The 22,829-nt window shown below is 41.1% G+C and overlaps 1 protein-coding gene across 1 annotated transcript in view; it reads left to right on the top strand.

The window, feature by feature from the left end:
* LOC130275491 (putative gastrointestinal growth factor xP4) overlaps positions 1 to 22,393 on the top strand; it is a 67,946-nt gene extending 45,553 nt beyond the window's left edge. The window contains exons 5-7 of the mRNA XM_056523536.1: positions 11,532 to 11,672; positions 11,751 to 11,894; positions 21,641 to 22,393. Coding sequence (XP_056379511.1) covers positions 11,532 to 11,672; positions 11,751 to 11,894; positions 21,641 to 21,651 — 296 coding nt within the window. The 3' untranslated portion in view covers positions 21,652 to 22,393. The remainder of the gene's footprint in view (positions 1 to 11,531; positions 11,673 to 11,750; positions 11,895 to 21,640) is intronic.
* Positions 22,394 to 22,829: the final 436 nt, after the last annotated feature.

Genomic DNA, 22,829 nt, shown 5'->3' with positions numbered 1-22,829 from the left:
TTAATTCCTTGTTACGTTCCTCATGGGGTCTAGTTTCCAAAATGGTATGGCATGTGTTTTTTTTTTTTTGCTGTTCTGGCACCATAGGGGATTCCTAAATGCAACATGCCCCCCAAAAACCATTTCAGAAAAACGTACTCTCCAAAATCCCCTTGTTGCTCCTTCCCTTCTGAGCCCTCTACTGCGCCCGCCGAACACTTTACATAGACATATGAGGTATGTGCTTACTCGAGAGAAATTGGGCTACAAATACAAGTATAAATTTTCTCCTTTTACCCCTTGTAAAAATTCAAAAATTGGGTCTACAAGAAAATGCAAGTGTAAAAAATGAAGATTGTGAATTTTCTCCTTCACTTTGCTGCTATTCCTGTGAAACACCTAAAGGGTTAAAACGCTGACTGAATGTCATTTTGAATACTTTGGGGGTGCGGTTTTTATAATGGGGTCATTTGTGGGGTATTTCTAATATGAAGACCCTTCAAATCCACTTCAAACTTGAACTGGTCCCTGAAAAATAGTGAGTTTGAAAATTTTGTGAAAAATTGGAAAATTGCTGCTGAACTTTGAAGCCCTCTGGTGTCTTTCAAAAGTAAAAACTCATCAATTTTATGATGCAAACATAAAGTAGACATATTGTAAATGTGAAAAAAATAAAATAAATATTTGGAATATCCATTTTCCTTACAAGCAGAGAGCTTCAAAGTTAGAAAAATGCTAAATTTTCAAATTTTTCATCAAATTTTGGGATTTTTCACCAAGAAAGGATGCAAGTTACCATAAAAATGTACCACTATGTTAAAGTAGAATATGTCACGAAAAAACAATCTCGGAATCAGATTGATAAGTAAAAGCATCCCAGAGTTATTAATGTTTAAAGTGACAGTGGTCAGATGTTCAAAAAATGGCCGGGTCCTAAGGTGTAAAATGGCTGGGTCCTTAAGGGGTTAAGGACATAGCCCATTTATATTTGTGGTGGCCCAGTACAGAAGTAGCCCTTCTGTACACTGCTGGTCCTATCAGGTGGACTCAGTCCCAGTCCCTTGGCCTTCACACTCCTCAGTACTCTCATTATTCCTTCTATAATACAAATGGTTAATGTATTATATTCATCATAATGTGCCTTTAAGTGTTTTTACTAAGTATGTGTAACCAAGGAAGGTGCCAGTGACCAGGTGACTTCAGGGTGACCTATGGGGGTCCTTAAAAATTGCTCTCTTATATACTGGGGAGGAGCTGTCTAGTGTCCTGAGGGAGACCAAGGCCTAACCATGCAGCCCCGCTTCCATCATCAGTGAACCCCCTTCAGGGTGATTTAGCAAATTTTTGGAAGGTTTCGTTTTCACATTGTACACTTTACTGTTAAAGTGACCTGTCTTTTCTTTATTCTGTGGGATAATTCGATTAAAATTATACCCATGGCTACATACTTTTGAAAAAACTTGTGTTAAAAAAAAATTATGTTTAAAGGGGTACTCCGCTGCTCAACATTTGGAAAAAAAATGTTCCAAATGCTTAGAGCCAGTACCGGGAGCTCTTGACATCATAGCCCTGCCCACTCAATGCAAGTCTATGGGAGGGGGTGTGGTAACTGTCACACCCCTTCCCATAGACTTGCATTGAGGAGGGACATTACATCATGAGGGAGCGGGGCTATGACATCACAAGCTCCGGCGCCAGCTCTAAGCATTTGAAACATTTTGTTCCAAACACTGAGCAGCGGAGTACCCCTTTAAGATTGCCCTATTTTGACCACCTATAAGTTTTTATAATATTTCTCCATATATGGGGCTGTATGAGGGCTACTTTTCTGTACCGGGATCTGTACTTTTTTTATTGATATCACTTTTGCGTATATGTGACTTTTTATTAGTTTTATTTATTAACCCCTAAGGACCAAGCCCATTTTAACCTTAAGGACCAGAGCATTTTTTGCACATCTGACCACTGTCACTTTAAGCATTAATAACTCCGGGATGCTTTTACTTATAAATTTGATTATGAATTTGATTCTATAAAGGGGAACTCCGGTGGAAAAAAATTTTTTTCAAATCAACTGGTGCCATAAAGTTAAACAGATTTGAAAATTACTTCTATTAAAAAATCTTAACCCTTCCAGTACTTATCAGCTGCTGTATACTACATATATACTACAGAGAAATTTGTGAAGTTCTCTCCAGTCTGACCACAGTGCTTTCTGCTGACACCTCTGTCCATGTCAGGAACTGTCAAGAGCAGGAGAGGTTTTCTATGAGGATTTGCTTATAATCTGGACAGTTACTGACATGGACAGAGGTGTCAGCAGAGAGCACTGTGGTCAGACTGGATAGAACTTCACAAATTCCTCTGTAGTATACAGCAGCTGATAAGTACTGGAAGGCTTCAGATTTTGAAATAGAAGTAATTTACAAATATGTTTAACTTTCTGGCAGCAGTTGATTTGAAAACATTTGTTTTCCACTTGTTTCCACCGGAGATCCCTTTAACACAGTAGTAAATTTTTTGTCGATACTTGCATCATTTCTTGGTGAAAAAATCCAAAATTTCATGAAAAATTTCAAAATTTAGCATTTTCTTACTTTGAAGCTCTCTGCTTATAAGGAAAATAGACATTCCAAATAAATTAGATCTTGATTCACATATACAATGGGGGATATTTATCAAAGTTGCCTATGTCCCGCATCAATATAGACCAAACTACAGAGGGTTAGTCCGGTCTATTGTGCACCTAATTTATCAAATGGCGCACGGCTCTTGATAAATTCTGTGCACAGACTGCATGATCTATGCTTTAGTCTATATTTAAACCTGCTCCAGTATGGTCTGACATTTCGGCGTACTTTCAGCCTATGCGACTTGTCGCTGAAAAGTCGCTTTTGATAAATTCAGCACCAATGCATTTTCAAATCCTCTAGAGCAAAAGGCGCAGAAAAGTCGCACATATTTAGACTGCGACTTTCTGTGCGACAAATTTAGACAAGAAAAACCAGTCTAAATCCTTTGATAAATCTCCCCCAATGTGTCTACTTTATGTTTGCATCATAAAGTTGACAAGTTTTTACTTTTGGAAGACATCAGAGGGATTCAAAGTTCAGCAGCAATTTTCCACAAGATTTTAAAAATCTGCACCCCTCAAATTATACAAAATGACATTCAAAAGGTTTGTTAACCCTTTAGGTGTTTCACTTGAATAGCAGCAATGTGAAGGAGACCCATGTTCTTGAAGACCCAGTTTTTGAATTTTTACAAGGGGTAAAAGTAGAAAAAGCCCCCCCCCCCCCCAAAAAAAAATGTGTAACCTAATTTCTCTTGAGTAAGGAAATACCTCATAAGTGAATGTAAAGTGCTCTGTGGGTGCACTAGAGGGCTCAGGAACGAAGGAGCAACATTGGGATTTTGGAGAATGAATTTTGCTGAAATGGTTTTTGAGGGGCATGTCACATTTAGAAAGCCCCTATGGTGCCATTACAGCAAAAATAAAAAAAATAAAAACACATGGCATAATATTTTGGAAACAAGGGGTACAGTGAGCCTTTTCACTAAACTTTATTTTTCACCAAATGTACTATTTTTACAAGAGGTAATAAGAGAAAATGTCCCCCAAAAGTTGTAACCCCATTCCACATGTGGAAATACCCCATGTGTTGATGCAAAGTGCTCTGTACGCGCACTAAAATGCTCAGAAGAGAAGGAGCCACATTTGGCATTTTGAAAGCAAATTTTGCTGAAATGGTTTAGGGGGCATGTCACATTTAGGAAGCCCCTATGGCATCATAACAGCAAAAAATAAAAAATTTAATAAAATAAAAAACACATTGCACACTATTAGGGAAATAAAACCCCTCAAGGACCGTACAAGAAGTACAGTGAGCCTTTACACCCCAGAGGTATTTGACATATTTCTGCTAAAGTTGGGCGTGAAAATGAAAAATGTGATTTATTTTCACAAAAATGCTGGTGTTACCCCAAATTTTTTATTTTCACAAGGGGTAATGGGAGAAAAAGCCTCCAAAAATTTTTCAACCCCATTTCTTCTGAGTATGGAAACACCCCATATGTGGATGTAAAGTACTCTATGGGCGCACTACAATGAAGAAGAGAAGGAGCGCCATTGGGCTTTTGAAGAGAGAACTTGTTTGAAATGGAAGTTGGGGGCCATGTGCGTTTACAAAGCCCCCATGCTACCAGAACAATGGACCCCCCCCCCTGCATGTGACCCTATTTTGGAAACTACACCCCTCACAGAATTTAATAAGGGGTTCAGTGAACATTTACACCCCACTGGCATTTGACGGAACTTTTGAACAGTGGGCTGTGCAAATGAAAAATTACATTTTTTATTTTTACGGACCTCTGTTCAAAAAAATCTGTCAGACATTAGTGGGGTGTAAATGCTCACTGCACCCTTTATTATGTTCCATGGGGGGTGTAGTTTCCAAAATGTCACATGTGGGGGGGGGGGGGGGGCTTTTCTGGCACCATGGGGGCTTTGTAAATGCACATGGCCTTCAATTCCAGACACATTCTCTTTCCAAAAGCCCAATGGCGCTCCTTCTCTTCTGAGCCCTGTAGTTCGCCCGCAGAGCACTTTACATCCACATATGGGGTGTTTCCATACTCAGAAGAAATTGTGTTACAAATTATGGGGTCTTTTTCTGTAACAAAAATTCTTCAAACACCTGTGGGGTGTTAAGGCTCACTATACCCCTTTTTACATATCATGGGGGGTTTCGTTTTCAAAATGGGGTCACATGTGGGTGTTTTTTTTTTTGCGTTTATGTCAGAACTGCTGTAACGATCAGCCCCCCCTGTGCAAACCACCTTAAATGTACATAGTGCGCTCTCACTCCTGAGCCTTATTATGCACCTGCAGAGCATTTTACATCCACATACGGGGTATTTCCGTACTCAGAAGAAATTGTGTTACAAATTTTGGGGGTCTTTTTTCCTTTTACCTCTTGTGAAAATGAAAAGTATGGGGCAACACCAGCATGTTAGTGTAAAAATTTTTTTTTTTCAATAACATATGGAGTAGACCCCAACTTCAGCGTTGCCTTGAAATACGACAGGGCTCCGAAGTGAGAGAGCGCCATGTGCATTTGAGGCCTAAATTAGGGATTTGTATAGGGCTAGACCTGGATGCAAGAATTACACTTGCCTCCGATACCAAAATTACCCTATGGCAGTGTTTCCCAAACAGGGTGCCTCCAGCTGTTGAAAAACTCCCAGCATGCGTGGACAGTCAATGGCTGTCCGGCAATACTGGGAGTTGTTGATTTGCAACAGCTGGAGGCTCCATTTTGAAAACCGTACCAGACGTTTTTCATTAGTATTGGGGGGGGGGGGGGGGGACTGTGTAGGGGTATGTGTATATATGTAGTGCTTTACTATTTATTTTGTGTTGTGAAGTGTAGTGTTTTTAGAGTACATTCCCACGGGTGGGGGTTTACAGTAAGTTTCCCACTGGGAGTTTGAGATGCAGCGGAAAATTTGCTGCATCTCAAACTTGCAGCGAGAAACTCACTGTAAACCCCCACCCGTGTGAATATCCCAGCATGCCCTTTGGCTGTCTGTGCATGCTGGGGGTTGTAGTTATGCAACAGCTGGAGGCACACTGGTTGCATAACACTGAGAGTATGTTGCTCACTGTTTCACAGCAAGTGTGCCTCCAGCTGTTGAAAAACTACAACTCCCAGCATGCAAAGTCTATCAGTGCATGCTGGGAGTTGTAGTTTGCAACAGCTAGAGGCACACTGGTTGCGAAATACTGAGTTAGGTAACAAACTCTCAGTGTTTCGCAACCAGTGTGCCTTCAGCTGGTGCCACCTCACTCCTGCTGGGCACCAATCACCCTTTTTTTCCGGGTCATTGATTGAATTGATCGTCGACACTTCTCTAATCTGCTGACAGCAGACCAGAGAAGAAGGAAGGATGGAGGCAGGTGAGGAACCCCTGTCCGCCATCTTGAATAAGCGGATCCCCGCAGCCATGCCGCGGGGCGATCTGATCATCCATTTCAAGTCCATTTCCGCAGATACCGTGATCAGTATTGATCACGTTATCTGAGGGGTTAATGGCAGACATAAAATGTGCCACGAAACAAAAAAATTATTATTTGTGGACAGAAATTTATAAGAAAACTGTAATTTTGCAACTTTTGGAGGGGTTTGGTTTTTAAGCAGTGCACTATGCATTTAGGTTAAAAATCATAGATTACTTTTATTCTAAAGATCGATGCGATTGAAATGATATCCAATTTGTATAGTTTTTCTAATATTGTACTACTTAAAAAAAAAAAAGCTTACTTTTGGTATGCATAACATTGTCCTTTATATATGAAATCATTAGATTGCATTCACTGTATAATGCTATGCCTATGGTGATCCACTGATATAGCCTGGATAAGCCAGCAAACATCAGTGGATCAAAGATCAGCGGCAAGAGGCAGGTAAGGTGACCCTCCTCTTCCATTTTAGCTCACAGAAGCCCCACGATCACATTGTGGGAGGGTTCCGTGAGCTCCACTGAGCTACCGGCAAGTTTCACTTTCGTTTTAGATGCTGTGATCAGTATTGATCACGGCATCTAAAGGGTTAAATGTCGGGCAGCAGCAGGATCACCACTGCCCGACATACGCAATGAGTACTTTAAAGCTCTTACTGCTTCAAAGCAACTTAATGCGTCAGGGCGTACAGGGCTCTGGTGCCTTAAGTACCAGGACACAAGGGCGTACCTGTATGCCCTGCATCCTTGAGTGGTTAAAAATGAAAAACTAAAATGTCACCCGTTGCTATGACAATTGAAATTGTGCTCTGAGGCCTCCCTTTTCTCCTGATAATCCTTGATCAGCGTCACCTCATGCGTGGAGCCACAGATCTGGAGATGGGTACAAAAACATTTAGCTCCACTGAAAGCTCCTAGGAGTAGAGTGGTTTTCACAATTCTTAAAAATAATCACTTCCAAGATTCCTCCTAGAGCTGCCACCCAACCAAACAAAGTAATCAGGGAGAAGGTTCTTGGTAAGAGAGGTGACCAAGAACCCAATGGCCAGTCTGACTGAGCTCTAAAGCCCTGTATGCAAATGGTAAGAAGGTAAACCATTACTGCAGCACTCCCCCAATCTAGGCATTATGGTAGATTGGCCAAAAGGAAGCCTCTCCTCAATAAAACAATATCAAGGAAAGACTTCAAAGGAACCCGGCTCCACGGAGCTGAACGACCACAACAGGTGAACCATAAAAGGGAGTTTATTTGACCAGAATGCAACGAGTTTCGCTGCGCATGCGCAGCGAAACGCGGTGCATTCTGGTCAAATAAACTCCCTTTTATGGTTCACCTGTTGTGGCCGTTCAGCGCCGTGGAGCTGGGTTCCTTTGAAGTCTTTCCTTGATATTGCCATATATCTACCGGAGGGCAGCAGTCGACCTATGATTATTCTATGCTTACATCATTGTTGTGTATGAAGTTGCACAACCACCCAGGGTGAGCAATTTATTTATATTTTTATCTCACCACGGGATCTCAACGTTACTACTCTATGGAGCACCTGTCTCTTCTATCTCCTCAATAAAAGATACATAAGAGCCACCTGAAGATTACTAAGAAGAACATAAAGAACTCTCTCGCAGGGAGATTCATCAAACTTTTTGCAGAGGAGCAGTGAAGAAGTTGCCCATAGCAGCCAATCAGATTCCTGCTTTTAAAAAGCTGGAATCTGGTTTCTATGGACCACTATTTTGCTGATCTTTGGCACAAGGTTTAATAAACTAGATTGTCCCTGGTCGATGAACCCAAGGTAATATTTTTGGTAACAATCCGAATGTCATGTCTGGAGGAAACCAGGCACTGCCCGTCACCTGCTCAATACCATCTATGCTAATGCACCACTTCAAGGTTATTTTTTATGAAATATTGGACTTGTTACACATACCGTATTTTTCGCCATAGAGGACGCACCTGCATGTAAGACGCACCCTATTTTAAAGGTCCAAAATCTAGAAAAAAAAGATTCTGAACCCAGCATGCCGTTGGCTGTCCGGGCATGCTGGGAGTTGTAGTTTTGCAACATCTGGAGGTCCACAGGTTGAAGATCACTGGTATAGGAGGTAATACTCACGTGTCCCCGCCGATCCGGACCCATCACCGCTGCCCTGGATGTCGCTCCATCGCTGTCACCGCGTCCCCGTGGTGTCCCCGATGCTCCGGACATCTTCTTCCCCGGGATCCACGCTTTCCGTCGCCATCATCGTGTCGCTACGCACGCCGCTCCTATTGGATGACGGGACGGCGTGCGCGACAATGTGACAACGACAAAGGAGAGCGCCGGCCATGCAGGGGATCCTGGGACGGAGCAGACACCGAGGAGACAGGTAAGATCCGTCCCGGTGTCCTCTAAGCTCAAATCCCGACTCAAATTAAAGGGGTACTCCACCCCTAGGCATCTTATGCCCTATCCAAAGGATAGGGGATAAGATGTCTGCCGCTGGGGACCCCCGCAATATAGCATGCAGCACCCACCTGTATATGCTTCTGGTAGCACTGGAGGTTCTGGCCCCACGACCATGGGGACGAAAGATCGTGACGTCACGACTCCGCCCCGTGTGACGTCAAGCCCTGCCCCCTCAATACAAGTCTATGGGAGGGGGCAATGACGTGACACGGGGGCAGAGTCGTGACGTCACAATCTTCTGTTCCTGTGGTCGGGAGCCAGAACCTCCAGCGCTTCCGGAAGCATATACAGGTGGGTGCTACATGCTATATTGCGGGGTTCCCCAGTGGCAGGACCCCCGCGATCAGACATCTTATCCCCTATCCTTTGGATAGGGCATAAGGTGTCTAGGGGTGGAGTACCCCTTTAAAGCCCATTCACACTTCTTAAATTCTACTAGCGGAATTCCGCAAGCGGAAATTCAGAAGTATAAATGGTAGTGTGGAATCCCATAGAAGTCTATGGGCTTTAATTTGAGGTGGAATTCCGGAAGTGGAAATTCTGCCGTGTGAATAGACCCTAAGGTTCCTATTGAAGAAGCTGAGGTGATCACCTCCCTTGGAGATTGGAACCCCATAGATTGAAAGGTTGTTGCTATGATGATGTGAGGCGCTAAAGCTGAAGCCAGTTTTTTTGGAATATTGAAGACATCGGCCCACATTTATTATTGTAGGTGTAAGCGAAGCATTTTTCTACACCTTTTTTTTTGTGTGCCGGTAATGTGTAGCAGCACCAAATGTATTAAATGGTCAAAGAGCATTTGATAACTTTTGTGCAGGTCACATTTTCTGAAATTTCGCTCTTCACATACACCAAAAAGCTACACCATGGGGGACATGTATCAATAATGGTGTAGCAATGTGTGATTTTATGTATGTTTTTTTTTGCGTCAAATGGAGCATATTTGTGCCAAAATTATTAATTGCCGTACGCAAGTTTGTTATTTTGGCACAAATGTAGCCCTACAAAAGGCGCAGACCCCAGAATTCCAGGCAGTAAATCTGACTTTGGGACGTTCTATTGTTGTAGCTATTTTCTCTGCCACTTTATTCATGGTGTAGATTTGCGCCTAAATGAAGGTATTTGCGCCTAAACTTGCACCAAATCGAAAAGTCGCAATTAATGAATTCCAGACCAAAGAATGATTGTAACTGAAATCCCGACTAACAAAGTGAAATCAGTGATTTTGTTCTAAACCATTTGGCGCAATTGTTTGTCACAAAAAGTGACATAAAAGGAAATTTGAGACAAATCACAGTAAAAAAAACAGGGAAAAATCCTTCCTACATACCCCCCCATGTCTGGGCTGGTGTAGTTTTAGAGACTTAAGTGGCTTTGCGCCTTTTTTGCTCCTTTTCACAAAAAAGCGCAGTTGATAAAATCCTTCCATATCATGTGTATTGCCAAAATCAGTGGATTGCAACTTAAAATCAGCAGAAACGTGTAAATAAAAAGGGGGGAAAAAGGCGCAAAAAACCCTGCTTGCTCCTTTTTTGCCCCTTTTTTAGACACAAAAAAACTGTCTAAAGACAATGATAAATGTCGGCCAACATTGCCAGAGACTTACATTTAGACAGTGGAGTGGGAAGTTTTAGACCTGGAGCGTTACCAAGTGGACTGCAATTTGTTCCTTCTGCTGCCCTTGTGCCCAGTAAATCGAAATTGTCCTATGGACGGCGCCCCTTTGCCATGAATTTTTCACCTTGGACTGTGAAAAATGACATAAAATCCCTGTATCCAGGTGTGCACCCCTTGAGATCTCATCGCCAAGAAGACTGGAGGCTGTAATCACTGCCAAAAGGGATTTAACTAAGTCCTGAAAAAAAAGGTCTGAATACTTGTGTCACAGCAAGATTTTAGTTTTTCCTTTAACCAAATTAGAAACAGGATTTGTAACATTATGTTTTCACTTTGTCCTTTTAGGGTATTAAGTGCAGAATGATGGAGGAAAATTTAATTTATTAAAAAAAAAGATTTTTAGCACAAGGCTGCAACATAGCAACACAGTGAAAAAAGTAAAAGGGTCTGAAGACTTCGTGAATTCATTGTTTACTATGCCCTTAAGCCCTTAACAATATAAATTGGGAGAATATCCCGAAAAACAAGAATACTGACACTAAATGGGAGACTTTTAAAAATATATGAAATTCTCACTGTAAGAGGTAAATACACTTATGGGAATAAAAGGGTCAGGAATAAAAGATAACCAGTCCCTGTGATCAAGCGGAACGCGAAACGCGCATTAGGGAAACTGTCTGTGTGACCCGCAGGTAACTTGTGCAGCTCTGGGGGGACCTCTTTTGGCTACAGGAGGGGGTATGGTTTATTTTGTCAGTATTCACATATATTTTCCGACTGTTTAGTTAACATGTACGGATATTCTTGGGCCATTTAGGGTTTGTGCAATAAGATCCGGTTACTTGATATATTCACTTTGTTGCGTGTTTACATATAATACAGCACCATTTTACTGCCGGGATATTTTTGTTGCAATTTTCTACCCTGTTTTGTGCCTTTTATGTGTTTTTAGAATTTTTTTTTGTAATTTCAATAAAATATATATTTGATTATGATTTTTGTCTCAGTCTACCATTTGCTTTTGTAGAAGATATATACAAGAAAAACAGCACAGATGGGGGTTCTCTCTCCCAGAGGAAATGGTCATGGTGAACTCAGTAAAAGATTTCAAAAGGGGTCTGGATGCATTTTTGGAGAATAATAACATTACAGGTTATGGATACTAGATTTATAGGGACAGAATGTTGATCCAGGGATTTATTCTGATGCCATATTTGGAGTTGGGAAGGAATTTTTATCTCTAGTATGAGGGTTTTTTGCCTTCCTTCCTATGAACTATGTTACTATCATATAAAACTGAAGGTATGTGAAGGTACTGTATGGGCCCGTAGAAATGCATGGACATTGCTTTATGAATCCATACCATGGCACAAATTCTTTACAGTAGAGAATTTAGTAATACTGTAAACCAACCCATATTATGGTACATTTTCTGTAAAAATTTTTTTTTTTTTTTAATGGTAATAGCAAGTGAGTGTGGTGGAGCTCCTCATCTAAGAAGAGAATGTGGATATGCCGGGATTAGTCCTCATGAATGCAGAAGCAAAGACTGCTGCTTTGACTCCAGTAATCTTGATGTGAAGTGGTGCTTCCATAAACAGTCAAAAAGTAAGTGCTATAACACTGCAGACATAGATCCAATAATCATACATCAGTATTAATGACAGGCAAATAATTGTTTCGTAGACAATATCGTGTGTGCTGTGGGTCCCCTGGACAGAAAACGATGTGGTGACCCCGGAATTACCGAGAGACAGTGTTTTAACAGAGGATGCTGCTTTGACGCGAGTGTTCCTGATGTAACATGGTGCTACTCTCCAATTGATCAAAGTAAGAAATTGTTAAATACCTCTCTTTATCCCTCCCCTTTTTTCTCCTCCTAATCTAGTTGATTTAGATAGAATGGACCTAAGTTGCTATTTACATTTCTTAATTATAATTACTTATTTACTGTGAAGATGCAGCAACTCAGACAGACTCAAATACTGTCATAAAGTACTCAATTGTAATATTACAGTACACTGCTCCTACACTACTTGCATACATGGCTTATAAAATACTGCCATATAGTAATAATACACACATAAATAAATAATGCACATAAAATAAAACAAAAACAATGCACCGGCAAAAATGTCAGCTTGTAAGAAAACTTTGCACTTATTTCTCAGGCAGATATGTAAATAATTACAGATGTGGTCTCATTAAACACTGTATCTTGCCACAAGAGGGTTTAAAAGTGCTTCTTCCTCTAACCTATTAAATACTCTCAATGGCTTCTTTTGGGTAGTGTAGCTCTTGGTGAAAATCGTTGACTGCTAGACATGCCTCTCTCTGACACACTCAGAGAGACAGGAAGAATTTTTTTTTTCCATTGGCAAACCTCGTATTAGTGCAGTATTAGACTGAGAGAGGCAGGATCAGGGGCTGGCTGGGCTGGAGGGGGTGGGGATATATGCTCAATAGGCTAGTTGGTCTGTAGAACTATCTCAGCTATCAGTGGCGCATTTACCTTTAAATGTACAGTTAAATGTACACTCACTTTCAACTGAGCGAAAAACAAATTGGCTCCTCACCTTGTTAATCACTCTTGTGGCCACCTGAATTTTCCTGCAGCTACAAGAGGCCAGGTAGCTTTTCCTCTGCACTCTGGCAAAGATGAGTGATGTCATCAGTGCCTACAGAGTAGGGGAGAAAGAGGAGAGGACATGCTGGAGACTGCGCGGTGGGAAATTGAGTATGTTTTTTTTTTTATTTATATTATTTTTAATCTTGTTGAAGTGGCAACTATCAAAAGGAGTATTCTACCTACACGGGGGCTGCTACCTACAGAGGCCTAACACCTACAGGGTGCTGATACCTTAAGAGGGCTTCTAGCCTCGGGGGCTGCTACATACAGATGACTACTAGTTACAGAGGGCTGCTATTGACAAGGAGCTACTAACTACAGGGGGCTGCTATTGACAAGGGGCTACTTACTACAGGGGGCTGCTACTTACAGGTGGCTACTACCTATAAGGGGCAACTATCTACAGGGAAACCTACCTACAGGGTGTAACTATCTACAGGGTGACCTACGTACAGGTAGTACCTTCCTACTCGGGGCAGCTATGTAATTGGGAAAACTATGTGAAGTGATTTGTCTACCTACTAGAGTGACCTAACTACCTAATGGGGGAGGGAGGTGGTCTACCTACTCTTCCTCAACCCACTTATCTACCCACTCTACTGTGTGAAACACCAAGGGGTTGGGCATTAATACTGTTTAGGGCTCTATAAAGTGCTGGAAAACTGCGGAGCCTAAAATGTTTGTCTTGGAGGTTCTTCAGAGACAGATCTTGGCTAGAAGAAATAATCATGATGGTCTGGGCTGGATGAGAAGAGAAGGGAAAGTGGATCACTCCCTGTGTGGGGGTAAATTTCCACCTTGTATACTGGTATTTTACTGGTAATATTGATCAGTATACATGATTTGGCCAGTAACTATCATGGTAATAATATTCCTCCTTAAATCATGTTATTATTGGTAACAGTGTTCTCAGTATACAGGATGTGGTCAGTAACAGTATAATGGTAATATGAATGGTGATAATATTCCTCCTCGTATACTTGTATTATTGGTAATATTGATATCAGTATAGAGGATTTGGTCAGTAACAGTATGATGTATGGTGATAATATCCCTCCTTGTATATTGGTATTCTAGGTAATATTGGTCTCAGTATACAGGATTTGGTCAGTGACAGTATGATGGTAATATGTTTGGTAATAATATTCCTCCTTGTATACTGAAAACAAAACAAAAAATATGAACCGCCTCATAAGGTAATAACATCAGATATCAATAGTGATACAGAAAATATATATAACAAGGTGCTCACCTGGGTAGGTTGTGGGATAGCCACAATACTATGAAACACCCATCAGTCTCACTGCGCGAAGACAACAACATAGGATGTGCAGGGTGGGGAAGGGAACTGGTATGTTACCAATGAACAACCAGGATGACAAGGCTGAACAAAAAAGCAAAAATAAAAAATCGCACCACAATCCACTAGTCAGTGCAGAATAGGTAGAAAAAGCTAAACTATTTATTATCTAATATTATATTGGACAATAAATGGTTTTGCTTCTTCCACCTATACTGCACTGACTAGTGGATTGTGGTGTGATTGGGAATTAGTTTTTAGCTTTTTTGTATACTGTATACTGGTATTCTTGGTAATATTGGTCTCAGTATACAGGATTTGGTCAGTAACAGTATGATGGTGATATGTATGGCAATAATATTCCTCCTGGTATACTGGTATTATTGATAATATTGGTTTTAGTATACAAGATATTTTTCCATTGCACAGTATAGCGGGAGATGCTAGTACTGTACTACATAGGCTCTGCAGTCCATATAAGTAATTACTAGTGGGGTACCACAGGGGTCCGTCTTGGGTCTTACTCTATTTAATATATTACAATTGAGAAAGAAGCACAGACGCACCGGCACTACTGCAACCACAATGCCCTGAAATGTGCAGAGGATGGGCCGCTGACACAGTGACTTAAGTAAAGTAGAAATCTCCAGGTGGTGCAGACTATCAATCAAGGAGCAGGAATCCACTTTATAACAAGAAGACAAAAGTCGCACTCACCCAGTTTGATGCAAACAACGTATCCATATATTTGAACACCAGCAGTGGATGACAGGATAAAAAGTCACTGACACGCGGGGAGCGAGGGCGCACGCCATAAGACGCGGGGTAAACCACAGGAGGCGACTAGTTTTGCGTCATAGCAAGATGCTTCTTCCGGGTATACGCCTACCTGCAGCAGGTAACATGAATTTATATTGGTAAAAGTAGTAGCGTGGTGACATGATGCAACATACAAAAACACAACCAAGTGCCAAAACCAATTAAAAACATATTGACAACATATAAAATGTAGTACAAACTAACGGAGGCAAAAGGATTCACAAAAAAGCAGACAGATCTTGTCTATCATTCATACCTATGGATTCCATAGGTATGAATGTTGTCAATATGTTTTTAATTGGTTTTGGCACTTGGTTTTGTTTTTGTATGTTGCATCATGTCACCACGCCTACTTTTACCAATATAAATGCATGTAACCTGCGGCAAGTAGGCGTATACCTATTGGCCGGAAGAAGCATCTTGCTATGACGCGAAACTAGGATCTGGATAGGTTGGAGGTTTGGGCTGAAAAGTGGCAGATGAGGTTCAACACTGATGGATGTAAGGTAATGCACATGGGGAAGAAAAATCCGGGCTGGGATTATGTATTAAATGGGAGAACACTTTAGGACGACTGATGTAGGAAAGGACTTAGGAGTCTTAGTTAACAGTAAATTTAGCTGTAGTGACCAGTGTCAGGCAGCTGCTGTCAAGGCAAATAAAATCATGGGGTGCATCAATAGGGGCATAGATGCCCACGACAAGGAAATAATTCTACCGCTTCTTTCATTTTTCCCAGGCCTCTTTAAAAATGAAACAAGCGAACTGGTTGCTATTGCCAACTGCACCACTCTTCCTCTACACAGGTTTTGATAAATCTCCCCCATGTTACTATGTTACAGTGCAGATTTCTCACAGGTGACGTCTTCTCTGATCAGAGTCATTCACTTTCTCTTTTCTTCTCCCTCTGATGGCAAGATGATTACTCCCTAATGTGACTCGTCTCTGCAGAGTATGTTGCTCCGACTAATGTACCATAATAGTATGACTAACATCCTCCTTAATAATTAACCAACTGTACCCCTGAAACACTAAAATTGCCCCTACTGGGCTCCCCACAAGTGATGAGTGGCATAGGCCATATTCGAATTTGCGATATTTCGCGAATATGAGGACAAATATTCATCCTATATTCGTGAAATTCACATATTCGTTATATTTGTGCCGTTTTTTTAACATTGCGAATTTTCGTCATGCAAAAATAATTGCCACTCGCGGACATGCTGGGAGTTGTAGTTCTCTAATACCTCCTCCTGTAATATCCTCTGATATCACATAATAACAGTCTGGACATGCTGGGAGTTGTAGTTCTCTTATACCTCCTCCTGTAATATCCTCTGATATGACATAATAACAGTCTGGACATGCTGGGAGTTGTAGTTCTCTTATACCTCCTCCTGTAATATCCTCTGATATCACATAATAACAGTCTGGACATGCTGGGAGTTGTAGTTCTCTTATACCTCCTCCTGTAATATCCTCTGATATCACATAATAACAGTCTGGACATGCTGGGAGTTGTAGTTCTCTTATACCTCCTCCTGTAATATCCTCTGATATCACATAATAACAGTCTGGACATGCTGGGAGTTGTAGTTCTCTTATACCTCCTCCTGTAATATCCTCTGATATCACATAATAACAGTCTGTACATGCTGGGAGTTGTAGTTCTCTTATACCTCCTCCTGTAATATCCTCTGATATCACATAATAACAGTCTGGACATGCTGGGAGTTGTAGTTCTCTTATACCTCCTCCTGTAATATCCTCTGATATCACATAATAACAGTCTGTACATGCTGGGAGTTGTAGTTCTCTTATACCTCCTCCTGTAATATCCTCTGATATCACATAATAACAGTCTGGACATGCTGGGAGTTGTAGTTCTCTTATATCTCCTCCTGTAATATCCTCTGATATCACATAATAACAGTCTGGACATGCTGGGAGTTGTAGTTCTCTTATACCTCCTCCTGTAACGTCCTCTGATATCAGATAATAACAGTTCGGACATGCTGGGAGTTGTAGTTCTCTCCTCTTATACCTCCTCCCGTACGCAAATTATTTCCTGGAGCCAGCAGCAATATGGTTGGAAGTAATTTCAGCAAAAGTGAGGATAAACTGGGTTCACTCTGCGTTTTACAAGTACAGTTCCTGCATACGGCGGGGGGAGGAGAGGGGCTGGGGTAGGAGCGGCAACCGCACGCTGCCGTATGCGGGAACCGTACTTAATATATTTCAATGAGCCGGCCAGAGTGAAACGCAGCCTCTGGTTGGTGGTTTCCCGACCGGTCCTAAAACCAGGGTTGAACACGGTTTTAGGTCCGGTCGGGAAACTGCATGCGGGCGAAAAATGAGCCAACCAGAGGCTGCGTTTCACTCCGGACGGCTCATTGAAATACATTAAGTACGGTTCCCGCATAGGACTGCGTGCGGTTGCCGCTCCTCCCCTTTTTTCTTTTAAATCAACTGGCGCCAGAAAGTTAAACAGATTCGTAAATTAATTCTATTAAAAAAAATCTTAATCCTGCCTGTACTTATTAGCTGCTGAATACTACAGAGGAAGTTATTTTATTTTTGGAACACAGAGCTGTCTGCTGACATTATAATAATAATAACTCTTTATTAATGTAGCGCTCAGACCTATTTGTAGATGTTGTCCTCAGTGGGTTTTGAACCCACTGAGCCACCATGCTGCCCTTGCTTTATATTTGCTAAAATGGACAGAGATGTCAGCAGAGAGCACTGTGGTCATGATATCATCAGAATTTCTTCTGTAGTATTCATGCAGCTAATAAGTACATGAAGGATTAAGACTTTTTTAATAGAAGTAATTTACAAATCTGTTTAACTTTCTGGCACCAGCTGATTTGAAGAAAAAAGGTTTTCACCGGAGTACCCCTTTAAAATTATGGTATAAGATCAGATAGCAGTGTTGCAAAACTACAAATCCCAGCATGCCTGGACAGCTTGACATCTGGAGGCACCCTGGTTGGGAAACACAGGTGTGCAGGTAGGGTCGCCACCTTTCTTATAAAAAAAATATACCAGCCATGCTATTTAGCATAGTTAATAATTTATGCCTGACATCATAGGGCTGCGTTCCGTGAGTTTCGCCGTTGTCGTGGACTTCTGCGCAGCGGTATTGCATGTATCCATCGAAGGAGATCACTACAATGTGCTCTGTGGTTAAAAAAATAAAAATAAATACGAATATTCGTATTCGCGAATTCACAAATATGCAATATTCGCATCGAATATTCAAATTTTAAATATTCGTGAGCAACACTACTTCCCACACATCAATAATGCCCTTACTATTATCCCATTCACAAATAATGCCCCAAGGGTACTCTCTCAGTAATAATGCCCTCTTTGCCCCATGTAATGCCCCCCCATGCCTCCATATAGTAAAAATGTCCCCTGTGCTTTCATACCATACAGTAATAATACTGTGCCCCAAGTGGTAATAATGCCACCTGTCCTGTGGCTCAAGTTGTAATTATTCCTCCCATGCCCCAGAGTTGTAATAATGCCCCCTGTTCTGTTCCCTCAAGTAGCACTAATGCCCCTTTTGCCATAAGTTGTACTAATGCTCCCTGTCCTGTGCCCCCCACATAATAATAATTATAATAATAATAATAAGTTCCCATAATTCGGTGCAATGCCATACTGGTGATCAGTCCTATCAGAGCTCTGCTTATACAGTCTGCTTGAGGGAGAAGAAAGCTCCACCTGAATGGCCTCCTTTTTGGTCTCTGCCTGACCTGCTTCCTTTGAAATGGAAAAGAGCTCCACCTGTTTTGCTCTCTGCGAGAGTGTTATACACATGATTTAGAGCAGTTGCAGTGCTGACAGTAAGGCCGGGTTCACACAGCTGACAATGTAAGGAAAGTTCACCCAGAAAACACGGGCGGACATTCTGCACATTTAACCCCTTAAGCCCTTAAGGACTCAGCTCATTTGGACCTTAAGGACTAAGACAATTTTATTTTTACGCTTTCGTTTTTTCCTCCTCCCCTTCAAAAAATCATAACTCTCTTATATTTTCATCAACAGACTAGTGAGGGCTTGTTTTTTGCACGACCAGTTGTCCGTTGTAATGCCATCACTCACTTTACCATAAAATGTATGGCGCAACCAAAAAAATACTATTTGTGTGGGGAAATTAAAAAGAAAACCGCAATTTTGAAAATTTTGGAAGGTTTTGTTTTCACGCCGTACAATTTATGGTAAAAATGACATGTGTTCTTTATTCTCTGGGTCAATACGATTAATATGATACCTGTGATTATACACTTTTCTATTACTGTTGCGCTTAAAAAAAATCGCAAACTTTTTAACCAAATTAGTACATTTAAAATCCCCCTATTTGTAGACCTATAACTTTTTCATTTTTCCATATAAGCGGTGGTATAAGGGCAAATTTTTTGCGCAGTGATCTGTACTTTTTATTAATACCATATTTGCTTATACAAAACTTTTATTAAATTTTTTATTACATTTTTTTGGAATACCGTTCACACCGTTCACCGTACGGGATCATTTACATTTTATTTTAATAGTTCGGATATTTACGCACACGGCGATACCAAATATGTATATAAAATATTTTTTTTTTACACTTTTTGGGGGTAAAATAGGGAAAATGGGACAATTTACGTTTTTATTGGGGGAGGGGGTTTTTCACATATTTTTTTACTTTAACTTTTTACTTTTATTTTTACACTCTTATAGTCCCCATAGGGGACAATTTATAGCAACCATTCGATTGCTAATCCTGTTCAGTGCTATTTATAGGACATAGCACTGATCAGGGTTATCGGTCATCTTACGCTCTGGTCTGCGGGAAGGCAGATCAGAGCAGAAGACTCCCGGAAGGCAGCGGAGGCAGGTGAGGGGACCTCCGTCTGCCGTGCAGGATGATCGGATCGCCATGGCAGTGCTGCGGGCGATCCGATCATCCTGTTAAGTGACCGTGATGCTGCAGATGCCGTGATCTGTATTGATCACGGCATCTGAGGGGTTAATGGCGGACATCCGCGGGATCGCGGGTGTCCGCCATTACCGGCGGGTCCCTGGCTGTGATCCACAGCCGGGACCTGCCGCGCATGATGCCGGCAGCACTCCGATGCCCGCGGTTATGCTCAGGACGTAAATGTACGTCCTGGTGCGTTAAGTACCACATCACCAGGATGTAGATTTACGTCCTGCGTCGTTAAGGGGTTAAGGACATATGACGTACTGGAACGTCATGTGTCCGGTCCCGATCTATAACGCGGGGCCACGGCGAAATCGCGGCATCCCGAACAGCTTAAAAGACAGCTGGAGGGTCCCTACCTGCCTCCTCGCTTTCCGATCGCCGAATGACTGCTCAGTGCCTGAGATCCAGGCATGAGCAGTCAAGCGGCAGAATCATGGATCACTGGTTTCCTATGAGAAACCAGTGATCAATGATAAAGATCAGTGTGTGCAGTGTTATAGGTCCCTATGGGAGCTATAACACTGCAAAATAAAAGTAAAAAAAAAAAGTGAATAAAGGTCATTTAACCCCTTCCCTATTAAAAGTTTGAATCACCCCCTTTTCCCATAAAAAAAAAAAAACACAGTGTAAATAAAAATAAACATATATGGTATCGCCGCGTGCGTAAATGTCCGAATTATAAAAATATATCGTTAATTAAACCGCACGGTCAATGGCGTATGCGCAAAAAAATTCCAAAGTCCAAAATAGTGCATTTTTGGTCACTTTTTATATCATGAAAAAATGAATCAATGATCAATAAGTCCTATCAATGCAAAAATGGAACCGTTAACAACTTCAGATCACGGTACAAAAATGAGCCCACATACCGCCCCATACACGGAAAAATAAAAAAGTTATAGAGGTCAGAAGATGACAATTTTAAACGTATTAATTTTCCTACATGAAGTTATGATTTTTTCCAGAAGTACAACGAAATCAAACCTATATAAGTAGGGTATCATTTTAATCGTATGGACCTACAGAATAAATATCAGGTGTCATTTTTACCGAAAAATGTACTATGTAGAAATGGAAGCCCCCAAAATTTACAAAACAGCATTTTTTAAAAAAAATATTTTGTCTCACAATGATTTTTTTTCCCGTTTCGCTGTAGATTTGTGGGCAAAATGACTGATGTCATTACAAAGTAGAATTGGTGGCACAAAAAATAAGCAATCATATGGATTTTTAGGTGCAAAATTGAAAGAGTTATGATTTTTTAAAAGCATGGAGCAAAAATCGAAAATGCAAAAACGGAAAACCCTCGGTCCTTAATGGGTTAAATAATCTGGCAGGTGCTAGGACTGCTCAGAAATGCATCATCTGAGCAGAATCCACAGAAAGAATAGTCAAGTCTATTCTTTCTGCGGGTGCGAAAATCAGGATTTCCGTAGCAGAAATATTTGCAACGGAAATTCCTCTGTGTGCACAGTTCAGCAGAATGCCAATTGGGGATGGGACCCCCACTGCAGCGTAATGTCTGTATGTCCACCGTGTAAATATAGCCAAAGGGCCCATTCATAATACACATTTTTAAAGCGGAATTCCGCTCCAGAGTTTTGCTGTGGAATATACGGTGCAGTAGCCTCCCATTGGTTTTACCAGTATTTAGTTGCGCCATTCACACTACAAAATATCCACAGCAGAAATTCTAGACCCCAGACTCTGCTGGAAAAATGTGGTCTTAGCGCCATTGTGTGGTCTTAGCGCCATTTTTGTGTAAATGATCCCTAATTTATTTTCTGTTATTTGTGGTTGTGATTCTACAGTTAATCTTTTCTATTATTTCCACTTTTTTATAGAAAGTCCTTAATGAGAACTGGATGGCCACACGTGACATGAACCATCTGATTTCCTGTGAAACACATTCCACCAGCAAAATACATGCGACAGGTGGCTACAATTACAAATGAAGAAACACATAAGTCCGAAAAAATATTCTGATAAAGAAAAATAATGAATATTGTTTTTGCCAATAATCAATTACTGATATGTCATATTCACCTGATGTATTGAATTCTGCTTCATAAATCTCTCACTACATGTTATTTTTATATCATTTTTTTTTTTATTTATCCAGAGTAGGATTTATTTGTTTTATCCTATGCCGTACCAGGGAACTAGTGAAGGTTTAGGATGGCGACATGCTGATGTTTTTAAGACAGACTTATTGCTTTAGACAAGATATTCATTCTTAAAGGGGTACTCTGCTGCTCAGTGTTTTGGAACAAACTGTTCCGAACGCCGGAGCTGGTGCCGGGAGCTCGTGACATCACAGCCCCCCACTCATGATGTCACGCCACGCCCTCTCAATGCAAGTCTATGGGAGGGGGCATGACAGTTTGTTCCAAACGCTGAGCAGCGGAGTACCCCTTTAAGTTAAACATAGATTATGTCATTAAATAAAATTTAGTCTTGTGCAACATCGATTGTAAGAAGACTTCCCTAATACAGACAGAAAGAAATTGGCCTAAAAGGTCCATGCATTGGGTAAAGAGCCAGGTTTTCTGTCTATCCTTAAAGGGGTACTCCGGTGAAAACCTTTTTTCTTTTAAATCAACTGGTGGCAGAAAGTTAAACATATTTGTAAATTACTTCTATTAAAAAATCTTAAACCTTCCTGTACTTATTAGCTGCTGAATACTACAGAGGAAATACTTTTCTTTTTGGAATGCTCTCTGATGACATCACGAGCACAGTTCTCTCTGCTGACGTTATTAAAGTAATAATAATGCTTTATTTATTGTTGCCCTTAGTGGGATTTGAACCCAAGTCCCAGCACTGCAAGGCAGCAGTGCTAACCACTGAGCCACCATGCTGCCCTTAGCATACATCTGCTATGCATGGTTGCTAAAATGGACAGAGATGTCAGCAGAGAGCACTGTGCTCATGATTCATCAGTGTTCCAAAAAGAAAGGAATTTCCTCTGTAGCATTCAGCAGCTAATAAGTACTGGAAGGATCAAGATTTTTTTAATAGAAGTAATTTACA

This window comes from Hyla sarda, chromosome 6 (assembly GCF_029499605.1).
Source record: "Hyla sarda isolate aHylSar1 chromosome 6, aHylSar1.hap1, whole genome shotgun sequence".
NCBI classification, from domain to species: Eukaryota; Metazoa; Chordata; class Amphibia; order Anura; family Hylidae; genus Hyla; species Hyla sarda.
The sequence above is the reverse complement of the archived record's forward strand: the minus strand, read 5'-3'. Positions and strand labels throughout refer to the sequence as shown.